This window comes from Musa acuminata, chromosome BXJ2-3 (assembly GCF_036884655.1).
Source record: "Musa acuminata AAA Group cultivar baxijiao chromosome BXJ2-3, Cavendish_Baxijiao_AAA, whole genome shotgun sequence".
In the NCBI taxonomy this organism is placed as follows: domain Eukaryota; kingdom Viridiplantae; phylum Streptophyta; class Magnoliopsida; order Zingiberales; family Musaceae; genus Musa; species Musa acuminata.
The window spans coordinates 2,679,797-2,702,852 of NC_088340.1; the positions used below are offsets into that span (position 1 = coordinate 2,679,797).

The 23,056-nt window shown below is 38.2% G+C and overlaps 3 protein-coding genes across 6 annotated transcripts; all 3 read right to left on the reverse strand.

The window, feature by feature from the left end:
- Positions 1–358: 358 nt before the first annotated feature.
- On the reverse strand, positions 359–5,105 carry LOC135606903 (heme A synthase COX15-like). Its single transcript, XM_065098263.1, has 7 exons — positions 4,839–5,105; positions 2,350–2,663; positions 1,633–1,858; positions 1,304–1,549; positions 1,106–1,216; positions 888–1,019; positions 359–673 (listed from the first exon to the last, which is right to left on the reverse strand). The coding sequence occupies exons 1-7, from the start codon at positions 5,046–5,048 to the stop codon at positions 500–502; spliced, it is 1,413 nt and encodes a 470-aa protein (XP_064954335.1). The 5' UTR covers positions 5,049–5,105; the 3' UTR covers positions 359–499.
- A 281-nt stretch (positions 5,106–5,386) lies between these two features.
- Positions 5,387–15,651, reverse strand: LOC103976958 (enhancer of mRNA-decapping protein 4). 4 transcript variants are annotated; one of them, XM_009392326.3, is made up of 12 exons: positions 14,762–15,651; positions 12,593–12,642; positions 12,361–12,517; positions 11,941–12,159; positions 10,875–11,003; positions 9,017–10,633; positions 7,334–7,681; positions 7,041–7,160; positions 6,633–6,803; positions 6,365–6,526; positions 6,124–6,249; positions 5,387–5,947 (listed from the first exon to the last, which is right to left on the reverse strand). In XM_009392326.3, exons 1-12 carry the CDS (start codon positions 15,500–15,502, stop codon positions 5,639–5,641), a joined length of 4,149 nt encoding a protein of 1,382 aa, XP_009390601.2. In that variant the 5' UTR covers positions 15,503–15,651; the 3' UTR covers positions 5,387–5,638. The 4 variants fall into 4 exon arrangements, with proteins under 4 accessions (XP_009390601.2, XP_009390600.2, XP_018678341.2 ...); XM_009392325.3 differs by having other exon boundaries at positions 6,124–6,252; XM_018822796.2 differs by having other exon boundaries at positions 6,124–6,267.
- A 1,325-nt stretch (positions 15,652–16,976) lies between these two features.
- LOC103976957 (ras-related protein RABB1c) lies at positions 16,977–20,438 on the reverse strand. The gene is made up of 6 exons (XM_009392323.3): positions 20,233–20,438; positions 18,941–19,080; positions 18,382–18,464; positions 18,101–18,305; positions 17,932–18,000; positions 16,977–17,292 (listed from the first exon to the last, which is right to left on the reverse strand). Exons 1-6 carry the CDS (start codon positions 20,276–20,278, stop codon positions 17,200–17,202), a joined length of 636 nt encoding a protein of 211 aa, XP_009390598.1. The 5' UTR covers positions 20,279–20,438; the 3' UTR covers positions 16,977–17,199.
- Positions 20,439–23,056: the final 2,618 nt, after the last annotated feature.

Below are 23,056 nucleotides of genomic sequence, written 5' to 3' on the forward strand. Positions count from 1 at the left end.
TATTATCTCTCCTTTGGTTGCATAAGGCCTGCTATTCTTTCCTTGCAGCTTGTATGTCTGTGTGAAATGTTTATTCTACATAAATATTTTTATGGGGTAGGAATAGCAGGCCTTATGCAACCAAAGGAGAGATAATAGATACACTAATTCTCTTTAGAAAATCCTGACTTACAGAACTGGTAAGATTTTTATGAACTTAAAATCATAATTCCAAGGGACTCGGTGATAACAAATAATTTTGTGTTGTGATCCTGTTTTCATTTTTACATTTTCAGAATCAGTGGAAATATTGGCTTCCACATCTACATGACTTTCTTTCTGACTAGCTTCTATTTGCACCTCAACAAAAAAGCACACACATGTAAATAATTTTAATAACCCAAAAACTTTCACTTGGCATCGAGTAGAACTAAAAATACAACCGCAATGGAGACACAAATATCAGTCAGCGGTCGAAAAGACAATCACATCGAGTAGAAATATCAGCCCCCCGCATTAACTAACTCTTCATCTTTCGGATGGAAGTGAGGGACTTGAGAAGGGCTGGAGAGGGCCTCCTCAGCGTGTGCGTCAGGATGATCATAAGCGTCAACAGGGTGAGTGCCCCTGCTTGGTGTGCTGATGCCAGAGACACTGGAACATACGTGAGAAGCGTAGTGATCCCCAGCGTTACCTGCAACATTCATTTTACGTTGTAATTTTATTATACAAGTAACACTTGGTACTATTTTATGATGTGGAGAAACGAACTCACATTAAAAAATTAAGTGCTTTAATTTTTTAATGTGAGTAGATTGTAATGCATATAACACATTACAAGTAACATCTCACCAATACACAAGTAGATTGGAAAAACTACAGTTATGAAAAATATAATAGATGTTTACCTGGAGTGCTGCCATCCCCAAGGTACTTCCAATTAAAGATTGCACAGCTGGATGAATGTTCACTTTTCTTGCAGCAAACCACAATCCAACAACTGATGCAAGTGTTGCTGTTGCAAGGATACGATGATTGAGCTGCACAAGTCAGAAAACAGTATGCCCAATCGGTAAGTTGTGGCGACCGCCATTCATTTACCTTAGGGAGGGGCCAAGTTATTTACCTGAACCGTTGATGTATTCTCGAAAAAATTACGTATAAGTGGATCCATGTCAAAAATATCTTCCGGGATCCATGAATCACCCATTTTGGGAAATGTGTTATATGCATGTCCCTGTCATCATTCATTCAAAATAATATTAATTACAGGCCGCCAATACTAGGTTAATTGATGATGTTCACGTAGCCGAATACTCGTTACCGCATCATTGCCTGCTACGAAAGCTCCAGAGATGGCTGTCATGCCAACGAGGAGACTAACAGGAACAGCCCATTTCTGAACTCTAGCTGCTCCACGAATCCATTCTAATGTTCCACTTGGTGGTTCTGGCATAACTACAGATAATGCAGTCCACAGAATACCACAGTAAATAACAAATGCAGACGTAAGATGAGTTGCAAGACGATAGGGGCTAACCCTAGGCTGAACATACTCTGATGGAGGTTCCTACACAAATAAAAAGGAAGCGGAAAAAGAATCAACAGACTCTAGTTTTGATGCTTATATGGATTAAGGATGACTCATATTACCTCTAGTCCACTTTTGACCATCCACCAGCCAACTAGCCCTTGTGCACCACCAATTGCAAAAAGTGCCGAGAGTCTGAGTCCTAGTTGCCGGGTAATAAAACCCTTTGCAAGAAAGTACATAAATGGGAAGGCAAACACCATCCCCAAACCCCTCCCCCACATCCGGTGTGCATACTCCATCCAGTAAATGAATTTGAAATCTTCAAGAGTCATCCCTTTGTTCACTCTGCAAGAAGTTAATGATAACATTCTTCTATCAGCATAGACAACAAAGTGATACTGCATTCACTTTACAGATTAGAGTCTTGTAAAAAAAATTGTTTGAAAAATGTTCAAGTTACCTATCGTGAAGGGTACAAAGATATAGCATTCTAGTTCAAGTAAAAAAATTGAATCTTTACTTATATTCAAAGAGTTCCATGAAATCTTTACTTATATTCAACAGGAACCTATGAATTTAGACCTTTGAAAAATGTTTGATAAATTGAATGGCATACGCATTCGAATATTAGGACAAAACATTATTGTCAATAAACAAAGTTGCCTGGAGAAACGATTTAAGCTTCATTTGAAATCAATAGATGCCAAATGTTGATCTGCCATTTGAAGAAACAAAAACTTCCAGTAATCCACAGTAATTAAAGAGGTCAGAAATTTCGGAGAGCAAATGCAGCGTGCATGTAAATTAAAAATATGATATATATTAACCAGTCTTACCGCTTGTACTCTGGTGACTGCTGATACTTCTCAAATTCAAGCAACCACTGATCCTCAGACAAGGGAGGTAGTCCTCCAGTGAACTTCCAGTCAGTCATGGATAGACCAGAACGAGTGAGACGTGTCACACCACCTAGTACAACTAAACTAAACACCCAAGCAGCACAACCAAAAAGCCATATTCCAACCACCTTCTGAGCATGAGGTCCTTTAGTGACAAGCAATCTCAAACCTGAATTTGATAAATCCATTTTACTGGAACTTGCCAGTGGAATAGAGGTGGACATATTTCTTGAAGATTGCCCATATAGACTCTAAAAACAAAAGGCGCTACAAGCTATTAGGCATATTCAGATTGTTGAGCAATCTTAAGTAAGATTGTAAAGTAAAAAATGCGAGGGCATGCTCTCTCCAAGATAAAATTAGCTAGCCTTAAAAGGAAAATTACATCATCTCCAAAGAAATATGTCATCCACAGACAGAATAGCATATAATACTTGAGAAATAAGACATTCCGTAAGTACATACATCATAAAGATGATTGACAAACAGGCTTTATGTAGGCAAAGCAACAAGAACCGCTGGCAAAAGTAATGGTTAACAGACTAAGAAAGCCCATCATACCTCATATGCTTAAGCAACTACTCAAGAGTTCAGCTCAATTTAACAAAATGGTATATTTAATGTGATGAAGTCATACCAACAAAAGTAAAGCATTCTAATTTAAGAGCTAGTTTTATAAGAAAACAAAGAAAATATCAAGAAAGAAATTACAAATTAGTGCATTGATATTCTTTGCTTATAACACAGTCTTCGGGTTTACAAAGTCTTAGATTCCAGAGATCTTAGAAAGCAATACATGATGTACAATGACCTAACAACTTTCAAGTATGATCAACCAAAACAGAAGCCAGCACCACAACAATTTAAACTTGTCAAATAGATCTTGATGAAAGAAGGCACCTGAGTGTGACTAAAATGAGCAATATCTAATCATTGACTGATGGTGTAAACAATAAGCACTTCGCAGCTATCTAATGCAATGAATGATTGCTTGATCCAACTAAAGCCTACAGACTGAAAAATGATATAAATATTTCAAAAATGTTGCACCATGAAGTTGGAGCTTGAGGCATAAACTAAAGCACTAATTCAACCTCCTCATTCAGTAAAAGATAGTTTGTAACCATGGTGTAGAAATCTACACTATAGGAATTATAAATCTCAAAAACAAAATACCTTGGTCACATGAATGCTAATTCCTTTGCTTGAAATGAGACCCATCTTTGCAACTCTTCCTTTTTTCCCAACTAAAACCAGTTTTATTAAGTCCAATTCTATTTAAAACATCTGTTTCTCAAGCTGGTTCAACTTATTCTACTAGGGCAATGGGCTCATTCACGGATTTCTTTTCTCGCAGCAATTGGGGAATTCACTTCTCACAAAACTTGAAGTACTTTTTTGTATATCCAACTAGTCCATAATAAAAGACACATGAATCCATATGTTCTTTATAGGGATGTGCTCGTATTTATGAAAGACCATCAAGACACTTGCTGCATTTAGAATCAGATTTGTAGTAACTACCATATCTTTTGCTCTTGTCAGTCTTCCAGGGCACTCTCCTTTTGCCCATGTTATCCATTAGTGAGCTTCTCTCTCTCTATCTTTGAACACAAAAATACAAGACTCTTAATCTCTTCGCTTTCTTTAACCTCAACTTGGTATCTGTATCTAACTCAAAGACAGTCGAGCATAAGAATCACTAAACCAACAACTCTATCATAAATTATTCTCACGAATTATAACAAAGACCTGAAAGAAAACCCCAAATGTGGTTAGTTACAAGAAGATCATTATTATATGCCCATCACCAGATTCGCTCCATCCAGAATCGTAGATATGATCATGCTCTATTTTTGCTCACAATAATGGTGGGTCTCTCTTCCAGGGCGCTGCCCTTCCATCTCTGCTGTCCATCAAGAGTACCTTTTAGCCACACTCCATCAGACATATACATCTACACTCTCATTCTTCCTTTCGTGTTTTGTCTTATTCCTTATAGGTCAAGAAAATACAAAACCTTAAACCCTTCAAGAATCTTGACTCCATCATCTACAACTCAGAAGCATGCGACCACAAGGGACTGTCGAAACCCCAATTTTTCACAAGAAAGTTCAACTAATTAACAACGACTAAGACCTGAAGCAAACCCAAAAAGTAACACATCGTACGCAGGCAGTCGTTCAAGAACAGTGGTAATGGTTCTTGGACACCCCACGATTCTTCATTCAGTTACAAGTAGACATCGGGTACGGTAACTGATCAAGACTCTCGATCTAGGTCCTCAGTAACCCCAAGATTCTCAAGCTACAAGAAAACCCCAAGAATCATCGCTTAACGCAATTGACCGGCACAATGGACACGGTTCTCCACAATCAAGAACTCTCAACCAATAAAAGAAGACATCAAGGCAACGCGGATCGAACCTTGGGCATGGATTTGAACCCGTAGAACGAGGCGAATCTGGCAAGAAAGCCTTCTCGGTGAGATCCCGAACCGCCGAATCGCGGAGGGGGCGGAAGAGCGGGGGAGGAGGAGCCTCCATAAGGAACCCTGGGAGAAGAATTCTTGAGCTGGGAGATCAGAGTTGAGGCTTTGCCCCGCCGGATCAGACTTCCCAATCGCCCCCCTGTCATCTCTCCCCAAACGCCTACAGTCTCTTGAACCCACGGCACAGCGAAAGAAACGGCCAGAGGAAGAGAGGGGATGCGGCTTTTATACCGAAGCAAGCCTTCGATTGCCGACTTAATCATCCGATTAGTGAGAACAGATCTGGTCCGTTCACCTTAAGCAGGGTTATGATAGGACATTATATATATATATATATACGATTTTTTGTATATACTCCTCTCAATTGAACTTTATCATATATGACTTATTACGTGGGTGAGGAAGAATAATGTTGAGGGCATGGAATTATAGTAGTGTCATTATTCACTTTAATTAGGGAACATAACTTGATAGCAAAACTTGATGATCGGTTAAATAGTTCATAAAATATATATAATGACATGCAAAACGCAACCGAAAGTTCTTCCAAGAATAGAGTAATTATATTGATCACTACGTCACGGCAAAAAATAACCCTCAAACCAACCCTCTCTTCCTCCTCTTTTTTTTTGGGCTTTTGCTTGTTCATTTCTTTACACAGCCTTTAGCTACAAATCAATTCCTACCGTACTAGTAAACATTCACATACCTCAAGAATCACCGACCTCGGCGTAGATCACTTGCAGCTCATAAGTACAGAATTTATAACGTGCATTACTAGACGCATATTAGTAACGTCAGAGGCACTCGTCGTGGGAAGTGATCTTTGGTGGGCAAGGATGTTGTAAACCTGCTCGAGGATTGGCTGTATGTATGAAGTGATCATTGGATCTGTTGGGTTGATTACTAAGGCCACGTCTGTCATCCAACTCACTTTCCTTGACGCCTCAGTGCCGATGTCGCATGCTAGCTGCTGCAGAAGGGCTAGCAGAACTCCTTGACTTAAAGGAAGTGGTACGGTGTAACAAATAGCACGCAAATCGACCTGAAACAAAAATGATGCCAAGATAAACATAGTGAACAGCTCGTTGGCATATCAGCATAAGAAGTGGAACAAAACGCACTGCTTGAGAATCATGAAAACTCCATTAAACCTGAAGGCAAATAGATGGATCCATCTTTCATCGCCAGCGATTTTTCAGATGCGTGTAAACAACATACCTGTGTGCATAGCCAGGACACGATGGATACATCGCTTCTTTGTAGAGCAATTGCGAAAGCTTCCTCGTACTTGCATTCGGATATTAATCTTGAGAGTTCCTTTTTTGGATCCAGAGGTGCCTCGACCTGCTGAACAGACAAAGCCTGCTACAAATGAGCATTCAAAGATATTATCCTCATAACCAAGGCATGATCTTATGTGCGTAGGAAGATATACCACATGCTGGAATCTAATGTTTACCATCTCAGGAAGACCGGGCATGGGTGCACCAGTCTGCTGCATAGAAATTGGATTTGCCGCTTTTGTGTTTCCTGCAGCGACTAGAGCTACTAGCTTCCGCTGGCCGTCAATCAATTCAGTAGTAAGATTTTGGGTGATTGATGAAGTGGAATTAATGGCATCCTGTATATACAGAACAAAGGGTTGACAATGAAGAATAGTCTCTGCCATAAACACGGGACAATATAGTACAGGATAACCACCAAAACCCCACATGTTAGGCACTTACCCACAGAGTAAGTGCTAAGGGAGTATATGCTGCCTCAAGCTGTTGTTGAGCAGCAGCAGTATGTTCATTCATTCCTTTCTGAAATGCACTGTCTACTTGCTCAAACATTGTTTTGCAAGATTTCTCAAATGCAGGAACCACTGAGGACTCCACACAAGACCTTAAAGCATCCTGCATGTCGAGGTACAAGGAAAGCAACTTTTAGACTGAATCTAGATGACATTCATTGAAAAAAAAAAATTCTCAGAAAAAAATGGGAAAGAAACGTCAGTGGCAGATAAACATGCAAAACAAGCCAACAGCTCTCTGAATATTACAGAAATAAGTAGTGTTTGTTCTGAAGATGAGTTCAACATTTGCTAGAAGAAAGAATTTACCAATTTAACCAAAAAGAAATCCTTTTCGCACCTGAAGAACTTGCTTTCCAGATGTTTGAAACTGTGTTTGGATTTGCCTAGACATTGTAGCTTCGAGCTTTGCAGTAATAGATTTCTCCAATTGATTCACTGCCTTGTCACCAACTCCTTTCTATGAGCAAGACACAACGCATGGATAAGGGCACATATTAAAGCCAAGGGGTCCATGTCTCAGAAAAAGTTGAGAAATTTCAGACTTTATCCCTTGGAAACTTGAAATCTGATATGTTCGAAGTTATTATTCCTTAAGATTAAATTCAAAAAATGGAATGTAAAAAAGGGAACCTGAAATAACTCAGTGATAACTGAAGAAATAACTGGTGTAATTGCCCGTGCGACAGTAGGCCCTACTGCAGAAATTTCCTTCTTCAATGTCCTCTCCAACATGACAGGCAAATCCCTGTTCATGACGTTGGTGATCAGATTCGTTAGCTGCTGCATCTTGTCCTTTGCAACCCGCTCATGTTTCCAATTTTCCTCTTGAAAATGAGCCCATAGAACATCTGCATTTTCCTTGATAGCTTTTTCCATGCACCCTCCTAATGCCGTCTCCAATCTTTTGCCTTCATTCACGATAGGAGCGGCCAACATTACACCCATTTGCTTCTGCATTTCCTTTTGCATGTTCATGAGCTGCAAAGAATCATCGCTATGGTGAGTTAATGATATAAAAGAATGGCAAAAGAACACAAATTGATTTCACCATATGGAGAGTAACAATATGTGAAACTTATTTAACAGCAAACATAAAGCCCTAGTCATTCATGATTCAAGACATTCCTTCTATAATGAAGTATAGATATCAATCAAGACTAACCCGACCAAGATGTTTTTAAAAACATCAACCCAGTATGAGAAATTAGAGGAAAAATGGAAGTTAACAAAGGAACCCAATATAGATATATACTGAATGAAGGAACAAAATTTATCATAAACATAAATAACAAAACCGGATTGTAAAGCCAAAGAATTGCATAAGCTATACACAAGTACCAATCCTTCCTCAAAATCAGTAACAGCTGATGTTATCATCTTGCACTTCAACTATAATCAAACGGAGATGGAAAGAAACTATCGAGTTGCCAAAGATGTGCACTAAGAATATGTACACAAAACTGAATCAACCAGCACAAGAAGTCACTATAGACACAATAAATGGACACTAATGGGATGCATAAATGGTTAATATATTGGTTTCCAGAAAAGATAAATATCACTTCACATTTTGGCATGATGGGGAACAACAAAATTGAACTGAGTTTTCAATAGCTTTGACAACTTCAGACATAAATAAATAATTTATTATATCAAAACTAAACAAATCATAAAGAAAGGAGGGGGAGGCTAGGCTTTTCTAATCATGTAAAGATTACCATTTTGGACATGCATTTACTTTAGGATTGACCTTGCAGAGAGCACATTATTCAGTTACTTTTAACATTTAAGATACTCATATTACCTTCTGGGCAGAAGATGTATATACAGGCTTTAATATGCTTACCAAACTTCTAGCAGTGGCCACTCAACCCATGAATGCTGATATATCTGTATGTACTATGTTCCTTTTTAATAGTTTAATTAATCGCATAAGAAAGCTAGGCCATGAGGTTTCAGAAAAGAAAAAGTATAAACATGTAGCAGGCATAAAACGCTGCGATATACACCGAGTTATAACAACAGAAGCTAAATACTAACAAAATCTTAAACCTTCCAAAAATATGTTACATGGCAAATATCTTGCTCCATGCTCAATATCAATCTTAATTTCCTGGTCACATACTAATGACATACTTTATTTTAAGAATAAAATTAAACCATGATAAAACTTTCAGGTGAAGAAACATCCTTTACACCAAACGAAAAGAACAAAATTATCATTGACCATGTTTGACACAGTACCATGTGAAACTTACTTCACAAAACAAAGTTCAAATTTTGACCTACGAGCAGCTAAAAAAAAATGCAAACCTGGTTCAGTGTTTCCTGTAGAGCAAGAATTTGAGGAATGACAGCATCGGTTGAAGGAACCACAGAGCTTCTCTCTGGTTCATTTAAAGAATCATTAGAGTCAAAAGGACTCAAAGAAGGGGATGAAAGGTCAGTCATATGGTGCTGTTTTCCTTTTTGCTTCTTCCCTTTAGCAACTGAAAGAGATTGAGGTATGGCAGTCACATCAGATTCTTTTTCAGGCATATCCCTCTTCTTGTATTCAACATCTACCTTGAGAGTACTGGGAGGCTGATCCATTGTCTCAGCAGTGTCATCAACCAGGCAAGATTCTCTCATAGTGCAAGTTTCTAGCACCATGGAACTCTCATGGTCCACCCCTAATGTTGCTTCTAAAGTTTGGAAGGGTCTCTCTTTATCCTCAATGGTAACAGCTTGTGGCACTTTATGAGTATCAAAATCCTCTTTCTGACCTGATCGCCCCTTGCCTGCAACTTTTACTTCCACCTCTTGACTCTTGATATTATTATTTATGATTGTATCTAGAACCTGAACTTTCTGACCTAATGGGACTTGAATGACATGGCTAATGTCTGAGGAACTTATGACACCTAATAGGATTTCTGAAGGAGTAATTAAGTGTGTTGTGTTTCCATTAAGCTTAAGCAACAAGAGAGGATTCAACACCTTAGAAGGATCATTTGGTCCAGATAAAGGATCATCCTTTCTCAAGTTATCATTTGTGGAAGGCATATCAGGTGCAGTTGCCACAAGAGAATCCACTCTCCTGTCAACTGAATAATCAAAAACAGGATGGTCCACAACATTGTTAACAAGTGGTGATCCATGTTCAGCTTTACGTGGACCACTCAGACCAGCTAATCGTCCTGCAAGGTCTAGATTCACAGGAACAGAAGAAGAGACATATTGAACATCAATATCTTTCTCAGCAAGTGGAGGAACATCTGTCTTGGCTTCAGGTTTTGATGTGGACAATTCAGGTACTTTCATGACCTCAGAAGAAACTGAATCTGTAGAATATGGGGCTGATGATGCACCTCTAGTACTGCTAACCGAAAGCTGTTCTCTTGGTGAAGCATTTATTGCTGAAGGAGTATTGACAGGAGGCCCATGAAATGCCTCTAACTCGTAGAGTGTTTCCGAGCTAGGAGTCTTAAAAGCATGATATAAAGGATTTTCTGCCAAACGAGCATTAGCAGTTGGTGGTGGTAAACACTGGTTCAGCTCCATCGCATACTGTTGAATAGCCTGCGTCTGCACACAGTAGATCTGAACCACTTGTTCCCCATCAGCGAGGAAATCATTTGTACCAGTGAGACTCAAAATAGGCATTGTGACAGTAAAATCTGCTATGTAGTCCATGTGTGTGGAAGCTGGGCATGGGCCATAGTCTACATGCACAGCATATATAGCATTCTTCTTAGCATTTGCAATAACTATCAGATTTGCTTGAGGTAAGACTACAATCTGGTTGAAAAATGCCTCCTCAAGATGAGGTTCTAAGGAACTTCTCAAGTCCAAGGTCTGAGTGCACTGCCAAGATTCAGAATCACCAGGCAAGAGCCAACCTTCTTCACTGGTAGAAGCCCATAGTTTCACTTCCCGATTCAATGGGCCCTGCAACAGAAAATTTTAACCAACTTACAGATAACTATGGTGCGACAAAGTGCTAACATTGCCAAACAATAAAGCAATGTAGAAACACTTCAGTCAAAAACCATCAACTGCAAGACAAGAAATAATATAACTGCAATCACCATATATACCTAAACTTAAATTTGAACTTATTAAAGAAGACAACACATCAAAGACTATATGCAGCCTCAGAACATATGAAAAGAGGCACAAGGAACCATACTGCAGTGACAAGATTGATGTGATCAGGACGGTGTGGTGATGCCATAAATGCAACTGAATTAACAGGTTCACCATCATGTGGCCTCAACATAGCAAGGGGCACTGCTTTGCGATCTTCCCAGATCTTTACCTGTATGAAAAAAGACAGCAGTACCAGTTCATAAAAAAGAAAGATTAGGTGACTAAATTGCAGATAGAACACAAGAATGTTTGATTTACAACCTCACAATTTATCTTTGATTTTCAACTTCAAAAGCTTCTAAACAACATCCTACCCTTTCCCACTGAGAATGATAGGAAAATAAAGACTGGAAAAGAAAATAAAAGCTAAAAAAGCAAACAGGATGATATCTTATGAGTAGGCTTCAAAAAGATGAATACCCCTCACGGTTTGATGTTTCTGTTTATAGCATCTGATCCACAAAATTCAACAAGTGGTTCTTTTATAAGATAGAATGTTCATATCTCAGACAAAGTTTATTGCTAAAGGAAGTGACAAAATAAATAGTGGAATAGTTGTAAATAGGACAGTCTAGACCTAAGACCTCATACACACATTACAGAAACTTAAATAACATAAAATCAAAGAAATTTAGCTTAAAAATAGATTTTCAATGAAAAATGAGAAACTGAACTATTATACAGATGAATAAAATGTCAAAAATCAAAGGAGTTATAAAGATAGAGAAAACACATATGGACTAACCACCACCTTTATTTCCCATCTTTCGAGGCACATTTTATTTCCGGCATACATTATATTGCTAGAACATCTTGGCTACCAATTAGATGTTGCATCTTCACAAAATAAACAATGGTAGAATTTCTAATTCTATTTCCCAGCAACAAACACAACAAGAGGTAATGTCCCAATCTATTTGGAATCTGCTGGAAACTCTATCTACCATGCAGCCCACTTGACTATATAATTATCATGTGAAACAAAGAAAAAGTAACAGCAAAAAGCTCTTACAAGTAAAATTCTAATGACAATTCTCTGTAGTTGCCACATAAGTTCCTTATTAGTTTGCAATTATCAATAGAATTAAATAGTGATAACTACAAACCGTGCCATCTTTTGATGCTGACACTAATCGGGTTATCATCCACTGGGATATGGACAAATCTGTTACATCTCCATCATGTTTACCGACAAGTTGGATCCCATCAATTAGCTTCTCAGCAGGACATTTGAGAGGTTCCTCTGCTGAAAATTCTTTTCCTCTTCCAATTCTGATCAAATCAATTTTTAATACACGATTTCCGATTCCAACAAACAAAAATTCCTGCAAAAAAGATCTCACAAAAGTTAAAAGTATGAGATTCATACGAAAAACTTGTCAAACAAATTTTAAATAAAAAATTGAAAGATGCAACCATATAACCATGAATTAAACAGGAAAAAAAAGAAAGGATTATAAATTAAAGTCCACATAGAGTAAGCACCAACAATTCACGACATATTTATTCTTAAAAGTTGAACTTACTTGCTTGTGAGAGTGCCAACAGATCCGTGGATGATAAGACTCTCCATTTCCTACAATCTGAACAGCAATTATTTTTTTTTCGGTTATCTGTGGCTTATTTTCCTCATCAGGAACTTCATCAATCTTCCATACAAAAACCCTTCCATCAATGCTTGCACTGTGATAAAGCAAATTAGCATACTGAGAGATGAACAAGAACAGAGATAAGTAAAAATAAAGAACAGTAGTGTACCTTGCCAAAAGGTGAACATCTTCAGCAAAGAAAGTCATATCCGTAACTCTCTGGAGCAAAAATCAAATAAATTTGAAGTATTGATCAAACCATAATAGCAGTTAGGAGTTCTGACTTATCATACCTCCGCTCAATGCAATATAACTAAACTACGTTCAGAAGAAAAAAACATCACAGGGGAATATAGAACAACTTGGTCAAGGGGTTACTTTTACAAACAGAACAAACCACTCTTCAATGACACGTAAAAATGTAGGTGTTTCATTAACAGCCTTCGTTACAGGAATGTCTGACAAAAAACTGTTCCAATAGAGAACATGTACACAATAAAATAGATCATAGGAAAAAGAAAAATCATGAACCTAAAGTGTTAATAAACGTAAGTGTATAAACTTACAGGTAAAGAGGTTTTTTTTTTTTAGTGGGGTACATCGACTATGCCATATTTAAATGCCTGTCGCAAACACATTCATGACCATATGGGTACAAAAGCTAATAAATCCACTTAAAGGTCAAGTAGTCCATCAAGGGCTGCCATACCCAATGGGGTACACAAAGCCCCCTGTGGAGGGCATCAGAAGCTCACAAGGGGTAATAAACGTGCATTTCGTAAGAATAATTTATTAAGTACACTGGGGATCAACCTCATAACCACTTATTTATAACACAGGATACCTTCCAGCCGATCTAAACAAGGTCGATTGAACATATAGATCATTATGCCTGCAAGTTCCATGTACCACAGTGCAGTAAACCATTCCAACCCCCACAGACAACCATCATCATCCAGTTAAATTTAATCAGAATCAACTAATAAACTAAAGAGCATTTTAAGCCTCCATGAGAATAACTAAAGACCTACTATTTTTGGACTACTTATTCTATACCATACTTTGACCTATTTTAGCTGCTCATAGTGTGTAAGCACAGTGCTAACAACATGCCATGAGTAAGGCCAGCTAAGCAAGTTTTTTCTAATCCAACAACCTCTATTTTGGAGTTTCACTATAGTTTTTACATCTTGAATCATGACAAATGTAGTTTTCGGATTGTTGTTCGATTGGAACAATGTAGTGTTTTAGTGCTTTATGGATGGTTAAATCAATTTACTTCGATGTATTAGCAGTGATATTTTGAATATAAAATAAGATGAAACTCATGCATTGTCTATTTTTTATTTAAATGATTTTTCTCCTTGATTATATTTTTTATAATTTTTATATTGACGAGAGTCTTACTTGCTCGTGCGAGCGCTTAGAGCCTCGAGCATTTTAAAAGCTTGACACTTTTTAGCGCCTAGCGCCTTTGATAACACTATCCCCAAGTTTCAACAATCAAAATTAACAATATTATTTCAAGGCATCTATCAAAATAACCAACAAAATAAATATACTAATATTTGCATCAAACAAAAAAAAATAATCATAGTTGTCTATCGGACATCTTCCACGTTGGGTTTATTATCTTAGAAATAATAACACCAATTTGACCTTGCAAGCACCTGACCGGTATCATTTGCACATACCAGATATAGACAATAGTTTGAGGTAATTATGACAAACAAAATTAACTGGCACCGTCAGTTTGAAATATTTGACAATTAGGCCACCAACCATATGCTTCATATCAGGACAACCTTTACAATGGCATTTCCTTTGGTGAAATTAGTTCTTGCAGTAGTGAAAGGAAGATGTTGCAAATAACTATTACTTCATTTTTCCTTGATTATTTTCTTTTATTCCAGCCTGCATTCATGATAATAATTGCAAAACCTTTAGTGACAGGAATAAAGAATAATTTACATGAATGCTAAAAGCTCAACTTGAATCTTCATTGTAGAAAAACAAGAATTTATATTACTCTCAAGCTAAATCATGATTTCCTATTTGGTTTTAACTCGATTTCGTAGTAGCATTCTTAAAAATCATCGAATGATGATTCCAACAAAAAAACAAAGCAACAAAATTGAATAATTATGTCAATGGCATGAATGAATAAAGTTCTCCAAGTTTGCTATTTGAATCACCGTAAATTACTATCAATCATGGTTTCATCTAAATTATTGAAAACATGATATTTCAGTCATCTATTGACTAAGTTAAAAACAATAAATCAGTGACCGGATAGACATTACGAGAAACTGAATCAGAAGTTTCGAGCAAGATCAACCTGAGAGTGCCCCTTGAGCAGGGATCGCAATGCTGTGTTAATGTTGAGCACCCGAATGGCCCCAAGCTTGAGACCGTAGCATATATACGTTCGGTTGACAGCAATCTGACGGCCCAAAACAAGGCCCGGATCTGATGTGTACTTGGTAATCGGCGTGACCTCGAGCTGTGGTGGCTGCGACTCGCCCAGCAATCTAGAGTCCACATCGTACGCACACGTGTGTCCGCCTCCCAGTAGCCGTCCCCGAGGTTGCTTGCTGCTCGGCAACCTCGCCGGCACCGGCTGAACGACCGCCAGCGTGAAGGGGGCGGAACGCAGGGCGACCGCGTTTGCGGGAGGCGACAACTCCAACGGCATGGTCGAAGGGGCCGGCATCGAGACGGCGGATTCGAACTGGGAGGTAGGAGGATTCAGCAGCGCCATGAGGCGGGCGCCGGGGTTGTTGTTGGAGATAGGGTTAGGGCTGGTGCTGGGGACGGAATTAGGGTTGGGGGGATGAGTGCCGGCGGCGGCGTGGGCAATGGCGGGCCGGTGGAGGGTGTCCTGGGGGTAGAGGAGGAAGGGGTGGCGGTGGAACGGAGAGGTGGTGGGAGGGTAGGAGAACGCACCATGAGGCGGCGGAGAGGGGTACGACGGCGGAGGGGGAGGGTAGGAGGAAGGCTGGGGGAACGGCGACGGGCCGGTGATAGGGTTAGCATTGGGAGGCCTGAAGAGGTTGGGGTTCCCCGCGGGGGACGCCATCGGCGGACGCGGCTTCCGAGGTCCAGGGACGATGGCTGGGATTCCGTCGGCGGAGTGGCACTACCGTGCGCAACGCCGGGGCGGCGTAGGTGAAGCGATCCGAAGCGGGGGACTGCGAAGGAAGAGGGGAGGGAACGGAGGTGGGGAGCGAATAGAGGAAGGGAGAGGAGTACGAAATGAGAAGTCATTTACTGCACATGCAAACATCCATAAAAATAAAAATAAAATCTCAAAATTACCCTCGAAATTTGATTTTTTTTATTTATTTATTTTATTATATTAATAAATAAAATAAAATAATTAATCTAATTTAATGTCGATAATTAACTCTAAAATAAATATAGAAGCTGAGAATATAGGAGACGAATGCTGATCTTCCATGCCAACATACTGGACATCCCAATAGTGTTTAGGGGGATCACGTTGATGTTGACTCGGACTGCTTTTCCTGTTTTAAGAGTCTATAAGTGAAAAGGTAAGCACGAGTATTAAGAGAAGAAAGAGATCGGCTGGCAATCCGAGCCTTCATTCTTCTTCTCCTCGATGGAGTTCGCACTCAATTTGAAGTCTACATTTGTCTAGAAGGTGGATGCCAGGGAGCTCTCAACGTAATGTTCATGGTTTGAATTGGTTGCACCTCCGACACCGAACAATCAATCATTCATGCACATGGAGTCGGAGTCCATCCATCCATCCATCCATCCATCCATCATCTGCAAATAAAATGGATGGTATGGTAAAGCTACTTACGATGAAGCTAATGATGACTGATTCGCCACTTGCGTACTAGTACAAAATAGGACAAAAGATGATTATTTTCTGCCGGCATGAGTAAGTATGGCACCAAAAATTCATTTTCCATCCCAACAACTCGCTGTGAGTAGTATCATCGGAGTGAATAGGAAGCAGCACATTAGTCAGCATCGGCCACTGTCTCGGTCAATGGAGCGGATGTCGTAGGACAGACACTTCGAGGCTGCTGTTATGAAGACAGAGATGGAGAAGTTTTCATATCGAGGAGAGACATTTGCGCCTTGTCCTCCTCCGGCTGTTGCGTCGAACAACTGTTGTGCACAGGAGCAAACATTAAAGCGGACGCCGGTCACATCGTTGGGCATTTGTAGCTTGCTCATGTGAGCTTCCTCCTGGCAGTCTTTCTTGTCTCCAACATAGTTAATGGAAATAATTCTAATTTTTGTATGCTTTTTGGATGGTAGATTTACTTGGGCAAATGGATCATGCAGTCCCAATATTCTTCCTGTGTCTATTTGTCCAAAGTGATCGACCCATGATTTTTCCTAAAAATGAGTGCTTGACCGACAGACAATCTGTACTGACCAAACCAAAGCCTGACTCGGCATGCTGGTTCGAAAAATGTCAGACTTCACGTCCAGTGATTTTGACCGAATCAGATGTTGTGTACATCGTATCATATCATTTGGGTGATGACAAAGGAGAAAAACTTATCCAGCCATGCAAAGTATGTTCAGGTGTAATATGCAAGAATCTCATCGACTACAACAAATCCAAAGAAATCGAACTCCAAACAATTAAAGGACGTACACGACGCACCAGTTAATGATACAGAAGGATTGTACAACATTTACCGTACACCGCATGGACGGACACAGGAAGAAACATTTAATAGCACGAACAACATTATTAGGAGGAGGAGGACGAGGAGGAGGAGGAGGAGATCAACTACAGCAGCCACCGGCTTGTGAAGAGGAGCCGTCCCTTCCACCTGACGGCCCAGGAATTCCTCCATATCCAACTTTGATTCCATTAGACTACAAAAAACAAACAAACAAAAAATTCATGATAAGATAGTTTAAAGTTCCAAAACGAAAGATTTTATCTCTATGATAGGAAGGAAATTACAGCGACCACAAATACATAATCCTAAGTTCACTGGGGACCGAGGCAATGTAGTTAACTTCAAGCTTCTCCAAAGTACTGTTATTGCCAATACTCTATTTAATACAAAGGAAGAACTTCCTATAAAAGCTTCGGAAACAAAAATGAAGATCAAAAGACCAGGACCCCATGAGGAATCCCGACCCTGGTATCCTTGGCTCACTTTTAATATAACAAACCACCTCCCTTGTGATCCACAATCATATTCTTACACAAAAAAGAACAATTGTGGTTCATGAAAAGATTGCTCCCTTGTGATTTAGGTGCTTGGAATTTGAGTTGTGCAAAACAGTCTCTTTGATCATAGACAACTGATTGCAGATATCATGCTTCCCTAACCCTACATTAGTGGGAGCTTTGTATAATGATCTCCCTCGCCTTTCTTATTCTATAGCACAAAGCACAAACAAAACCCAACGGGTTCTCAGTAATTACAAAACGGTCCCCTCATCGATTTTGGGTGCTTTGATTTGTGTTACAGAATATCTCAGTACTATATAGTCAGATCTTACCTCATTTGATACATCAAAGACACCATCCTGAATTTTCTTGTATATCATTGCAGCAGTTCTAGTGAAAGCCTGATCAGAGAAATAAGCAAGTCCATGAAGTAAATAGATGTATGAAAATTCATAAAGTACAAAAGCAAATTGATGTGGAGAAATAAATACGCTGGTTCACCTCCTCAACATTCTGCGCTGTCTTGGCAGACGCCTCCATGAAGATCAATCCATGCTCTTTGGCAAACTGTTCGCCTTCCTCAGTGCTCACAGCTCTTCTGTGAGCCAAGTCACACTTGTTGCCGATCAGCATAATTGTCATATTAGGATTGGTGTGCTGCCTTGCATCTTCCAGCCAACTAGCGAGATGATTGAATGTCTCCCTCCTGACAATCAATTGAAAGAATAAACAGTATAAGCACCAAAAGAAACTATAAATCATCAGCTCCATGGAATTACTACCTGGTGATGTCATACACAAGAAGCGCACCAGCAGCACCTCTATAATAGGATCTCGTAATTGATCTAAAAGATTCCTGGCCAGCCTGCAAATAGTTGATGACACAGATACCACTTCACATACGCCACACAAATCAACAAATGAATGGAAATAGTCTATTATCACTAAAAGCAATACAATATAATACTCTCAATAACATTTACAAATATAAAACCTTTATAGATGAAATGCAGATGTAAAATACAAGATGATACTCAACACTTCCATATTATAGTGAACGAATAATTCAAACTCTTAACAAAAACATATACATATATATAACCTTGTAAACTAATACAGGTAACTATTATACTAATCATGTAAAGTATCTCACTTTGATATCTGTAGGAGAGAAACCATGATAGGCACATCAACTTTCAGAAAGGCACAACAATATCTCAACATTCCCATGAAGGTACCACTACGTCCTTGGCAACATCATTTACTGACTAAAAGAAATTATACCTAAAATTGGATTTGCACTAATTCACTGAAACAGAAACAGAGAGAATAGAAACTAACTGTATCCCATATCTGCAACTTAATGGGCTTGCTGTCAAGAGTAATCATTCTAGCTCCAAATTCAACACCGATAGTCAAGTCATGCACAGGTTGGAAGCGTTTGTCAGTAAACTGCAAAAGGAGACATGATTTCCCCACTCCTGCAAAGATGTAAACATTAAAATGTTATAATAGAATTTATTTTGTGATGGGCATGTTCTAGTTTGCTAGTACCTAGCAAATACAAAAAACAATAGAAAACACTGATGTCCTTGAAAGATAATAGTTTATTGATGATGCCAACAACAAAGGTCAACCCTTCACCATCCTCAACAAAAAAAGAGGATAAATAAATTGGCATGGAGCACCCATCTAATTTCGTTCACTTCAGGCATAGCTATAAACATCGAGAATTGAACTGGAAATATGACAAAAAATTAAAAAGCTCGATTGACATGATCAAATCCAATAAAATTGACAATGCCTACAAGCGCCTAACTCAACAAAATGCATGCTGGATCTTTCAGACAGTTCGAATCATTTTGATAGTAATCAGTTTAATCTGTTCTACTAAAAAGTTGTGCAGCTCAAGTCGGTGTAGACCTACTCTTAATATACTCTATTTTAGTTCAGTTTCCATTTCCGCATTACTAGTTGTTCAAATACTGGCCACTTGATTGGTCCCGTAGAAACATAACATCACTAAAAGCTCATGTAAACGCATAGGGACCGAAAAAAAAGAAAAGGGAAAAGAACAATTAGTTACAATAGATCTAATCCGTACTTGCTGAATCTAGGATAAATCTAGTATAAACCCTTCTTCATCAATCATCGTGAACGATAAGAAACTATAAATTTGACAAATTTGCTGATAACAAATAGCAAAAGACATTATGTAAATCTGCCATGACATTTCTTTTAACGGTAGCGCATAACATGAGATGGTAAATCTGCATCATTTCGATAAGAACAAAAACAAATGAATATTGATTCAAAAAGGCGATTTGCACCCCTGTCCTCCATGTCCCGCATGAGCCATCATACTACAAGTCCACAAGAATCAAGGAGGCGTCAACAATTCAAAAAATCGAAACACGATCACATCACCAACCACTCCCTAACCGCATACAACAATAGCGATACAGCAGACTAGAAACAATTCAAAACTTTAGTTGGAAACCCGATCCCGAAACCGATTAGCCACCTTTCTTTCCTCCCCAACACTAGCTCGACAAATCCCCAACGAAAATCGAAGAGACCAACCTCCGGACAACTGAACAATAGTAAACCTAGGAAGAAGCTGAAGAACTTACCTGTGTCGCCGATGATGATGTACTTGAAGAGGTAAGCGTACGACATGGTTCACCAGAGCCACAGCCACCCAATCCCAAGACCTCCTTCGACAATCGAGAAGAAGAACGAAAGGAACCCTAGAAAACAAATCGAAGCGAAAGCAACAGAGGAGAGACCAGGAGACGATGAATCGAGTTGGGGGAGGGCGGTGGGCTTCCCTTTCTGGTTTCTAATTATTAGTAATTAAAAAAGGAAAATCTTTTTTTAATTATTAATAATTCAACAAGGGCGGCGGGTTTGCCTTCGTCATGTACCCACGGGCCTACCTGCCTTGTGAATGGAGGGAGTAGAACATCACGTAGGACCCGGCTGTGGAGCGCGTTTAAGACGTGTATAGGACTCGAGTACAATTTACATGGGCACGCCCGCTCATGGTTGTTGTAGGGAAGTACGTCACAACTTCCGTCACGACAGCTCTCCCGCAATGGTTAATACAATAAAAATCTCATTTTTAAGCCAGAAGAGAAGGAAAGCGAGCGAGGCATAAAAAGATTAAGTGCACTCGTACATAAAAAGGCAGAGTCAGTATCATCATCAACGACCAGAGAAAGCGTTCCATCGTAAAATAAAATAGTGCTATCTATTTTCCATTAATGACACTCGTTATCTGTCGGAACTTGCTTAAAGTAGAGAGAGCGAGCTTGTGCTTTGGAGTTTCCTCAAAATTAGGATATCCATGTGTATTTAATTGAATTTATTTATAATAATAATTATCACAGTAGTAAATAGATGATATTATTTAAAGTTTTTTATGGGAGAAATTGTAAATCATGGGATATTGTGAGAGAACCTAAACTTTTAGGATCATATCTTTTTTATTATTAATAACTTATGGTATATCAATGATTATTAATAACTTATGATCATATCTTTTTGAAGATGTTGCCAAGAAATTTTTATATTTGGCCAAATGGAGGTGTTAGCTCTAAATTCATTGAATTATTTGACATCTTACAGGAGGTTGGACTTGTGATATACATATTAGCTTTGCCCTTAGTTTTAATTAGCATATGCGATGTATTACATATATCTATGCTTTAGAGGTATATTAGGGATCCATCTCATATCATATATTACCAACCTTAGTAATGATCCATCCGATGCTTTAAAATATGTATTTGAAAAAAAAAAAAGCATGTTCTAAGAAATAAAATTATACCCTTACGATATGTTAATACCGTTTAGAACAAGAAATAACTTGAGAAAGAAAAAAATATGTGAGAGAATAGTATCTTTATCTATTTCTTAACATAAGTTAAATTTGAAAACCAAATTTATTTTAGAAGAAAAGAAATATAATCAAACCTCTCAATTTAAGTATAATTATTTGATTATCTTCTTTACTAATAAAATTTATAAAATAGATATTTAATATTCTAAGTTAAGTGATATTATTTTTAATAATAAAGTATACAAAAATATTTAAAAAAAATATTTTTAAAAAATATTACTATAGGTTCCCCTATCTTTCATTAAAAAATAAATATTATTTTATATTCTTTCAAGTATTTAAGATGTTATTTTTGGATTAAAACATATTATAATTATTCATGCTATATATATATTCTAAAATAATTTTCTATTCCATTAATTATTTAAAATGTTATTTCTGGATTAAGATATGTTATAATTATTCAAGCTATATGTAATTTCTAAAGTTTTCTTCTATTTTGTTAAGTATTTAAAATTCTGTTTTTGGATTAAGATATGTTATAATTATGCATGTTGCTAGTTATGATATTTGATTTATATTAGACGTATACAATAATTGATTATAAATATTATTTACTCCTTTATATATATATATATATTTTTTAACTATTATTATTTATTATGTTTTAATGATTCAATACTAATGATTAAATGTTTTGATTATAGTTTCATGATGTTATAATCGGATAAAATTAGTTATAGATCGACTCAGCCTGATATGATACATGTGCATGATCAGATACAATGAACATGACCAAGTACATTCAACCTAACCTACTGCTATGCAATCTAGTTTATTATCCTTATTTTGATCCGAACATGTCTTGAACTAAGTTATATTTAATTAGCTTATGATTTCAAATCGATTTAATTTATTTAATTTAAATTAAACATAGTCTAATCTAAATTTTCTCGATAATTCTAAACCGATTAAATGATGATTACATATCAGTTTAGTTAAGTCTTACTTAAATAAGTTCAATTAGATTGATTAAGATAGAATTCAGGTGGCTAAATGATATTATTGGACATTAATAATCTTGAAAAGATTACCGTCGCGTCTTCCTCCTCCAGATTAGCAGAAACCGAAGAATCTTGAGCGACATCTTTTAACTCCCTAAGAATGAGCCGAGGAACTCGTAGTGGGAGGCCACGACTCGCTCGTGAGCGAGCAGTGAGGCCTCCTCTCAGCTGTGGGCATGCCTTCGAGGTAGACAACATAAGACTTAGGAATGAAACGAATAAAAATGGCACGTAAAGATCAGATTTTTCTTCCCTTATCTCGGAGCAAATCCATCAGAAGACGAGATTTCAAGAACAAAACTCCGTCTTTACGCCTATCTTTTTGACCAAAGCATGGCTTGGAAGCAGGGGAGAGAGAAGAAAGAGCAGGAGGAGGAAAAGAAAACTTGTCCTTCAGTCCCCATTGCTCATTTCTAATGATCTTTACAGTGGGAGGAGGCTGAGGAGGTACTCTGCGGTCACTGTGGTTTCTCCTCCTGTTTCTTATAGGCGCAGAATAGGAGGGCGAGGAAAGCACCCTCTGCAAAAAAAACTAGTGGGAACTTTCTG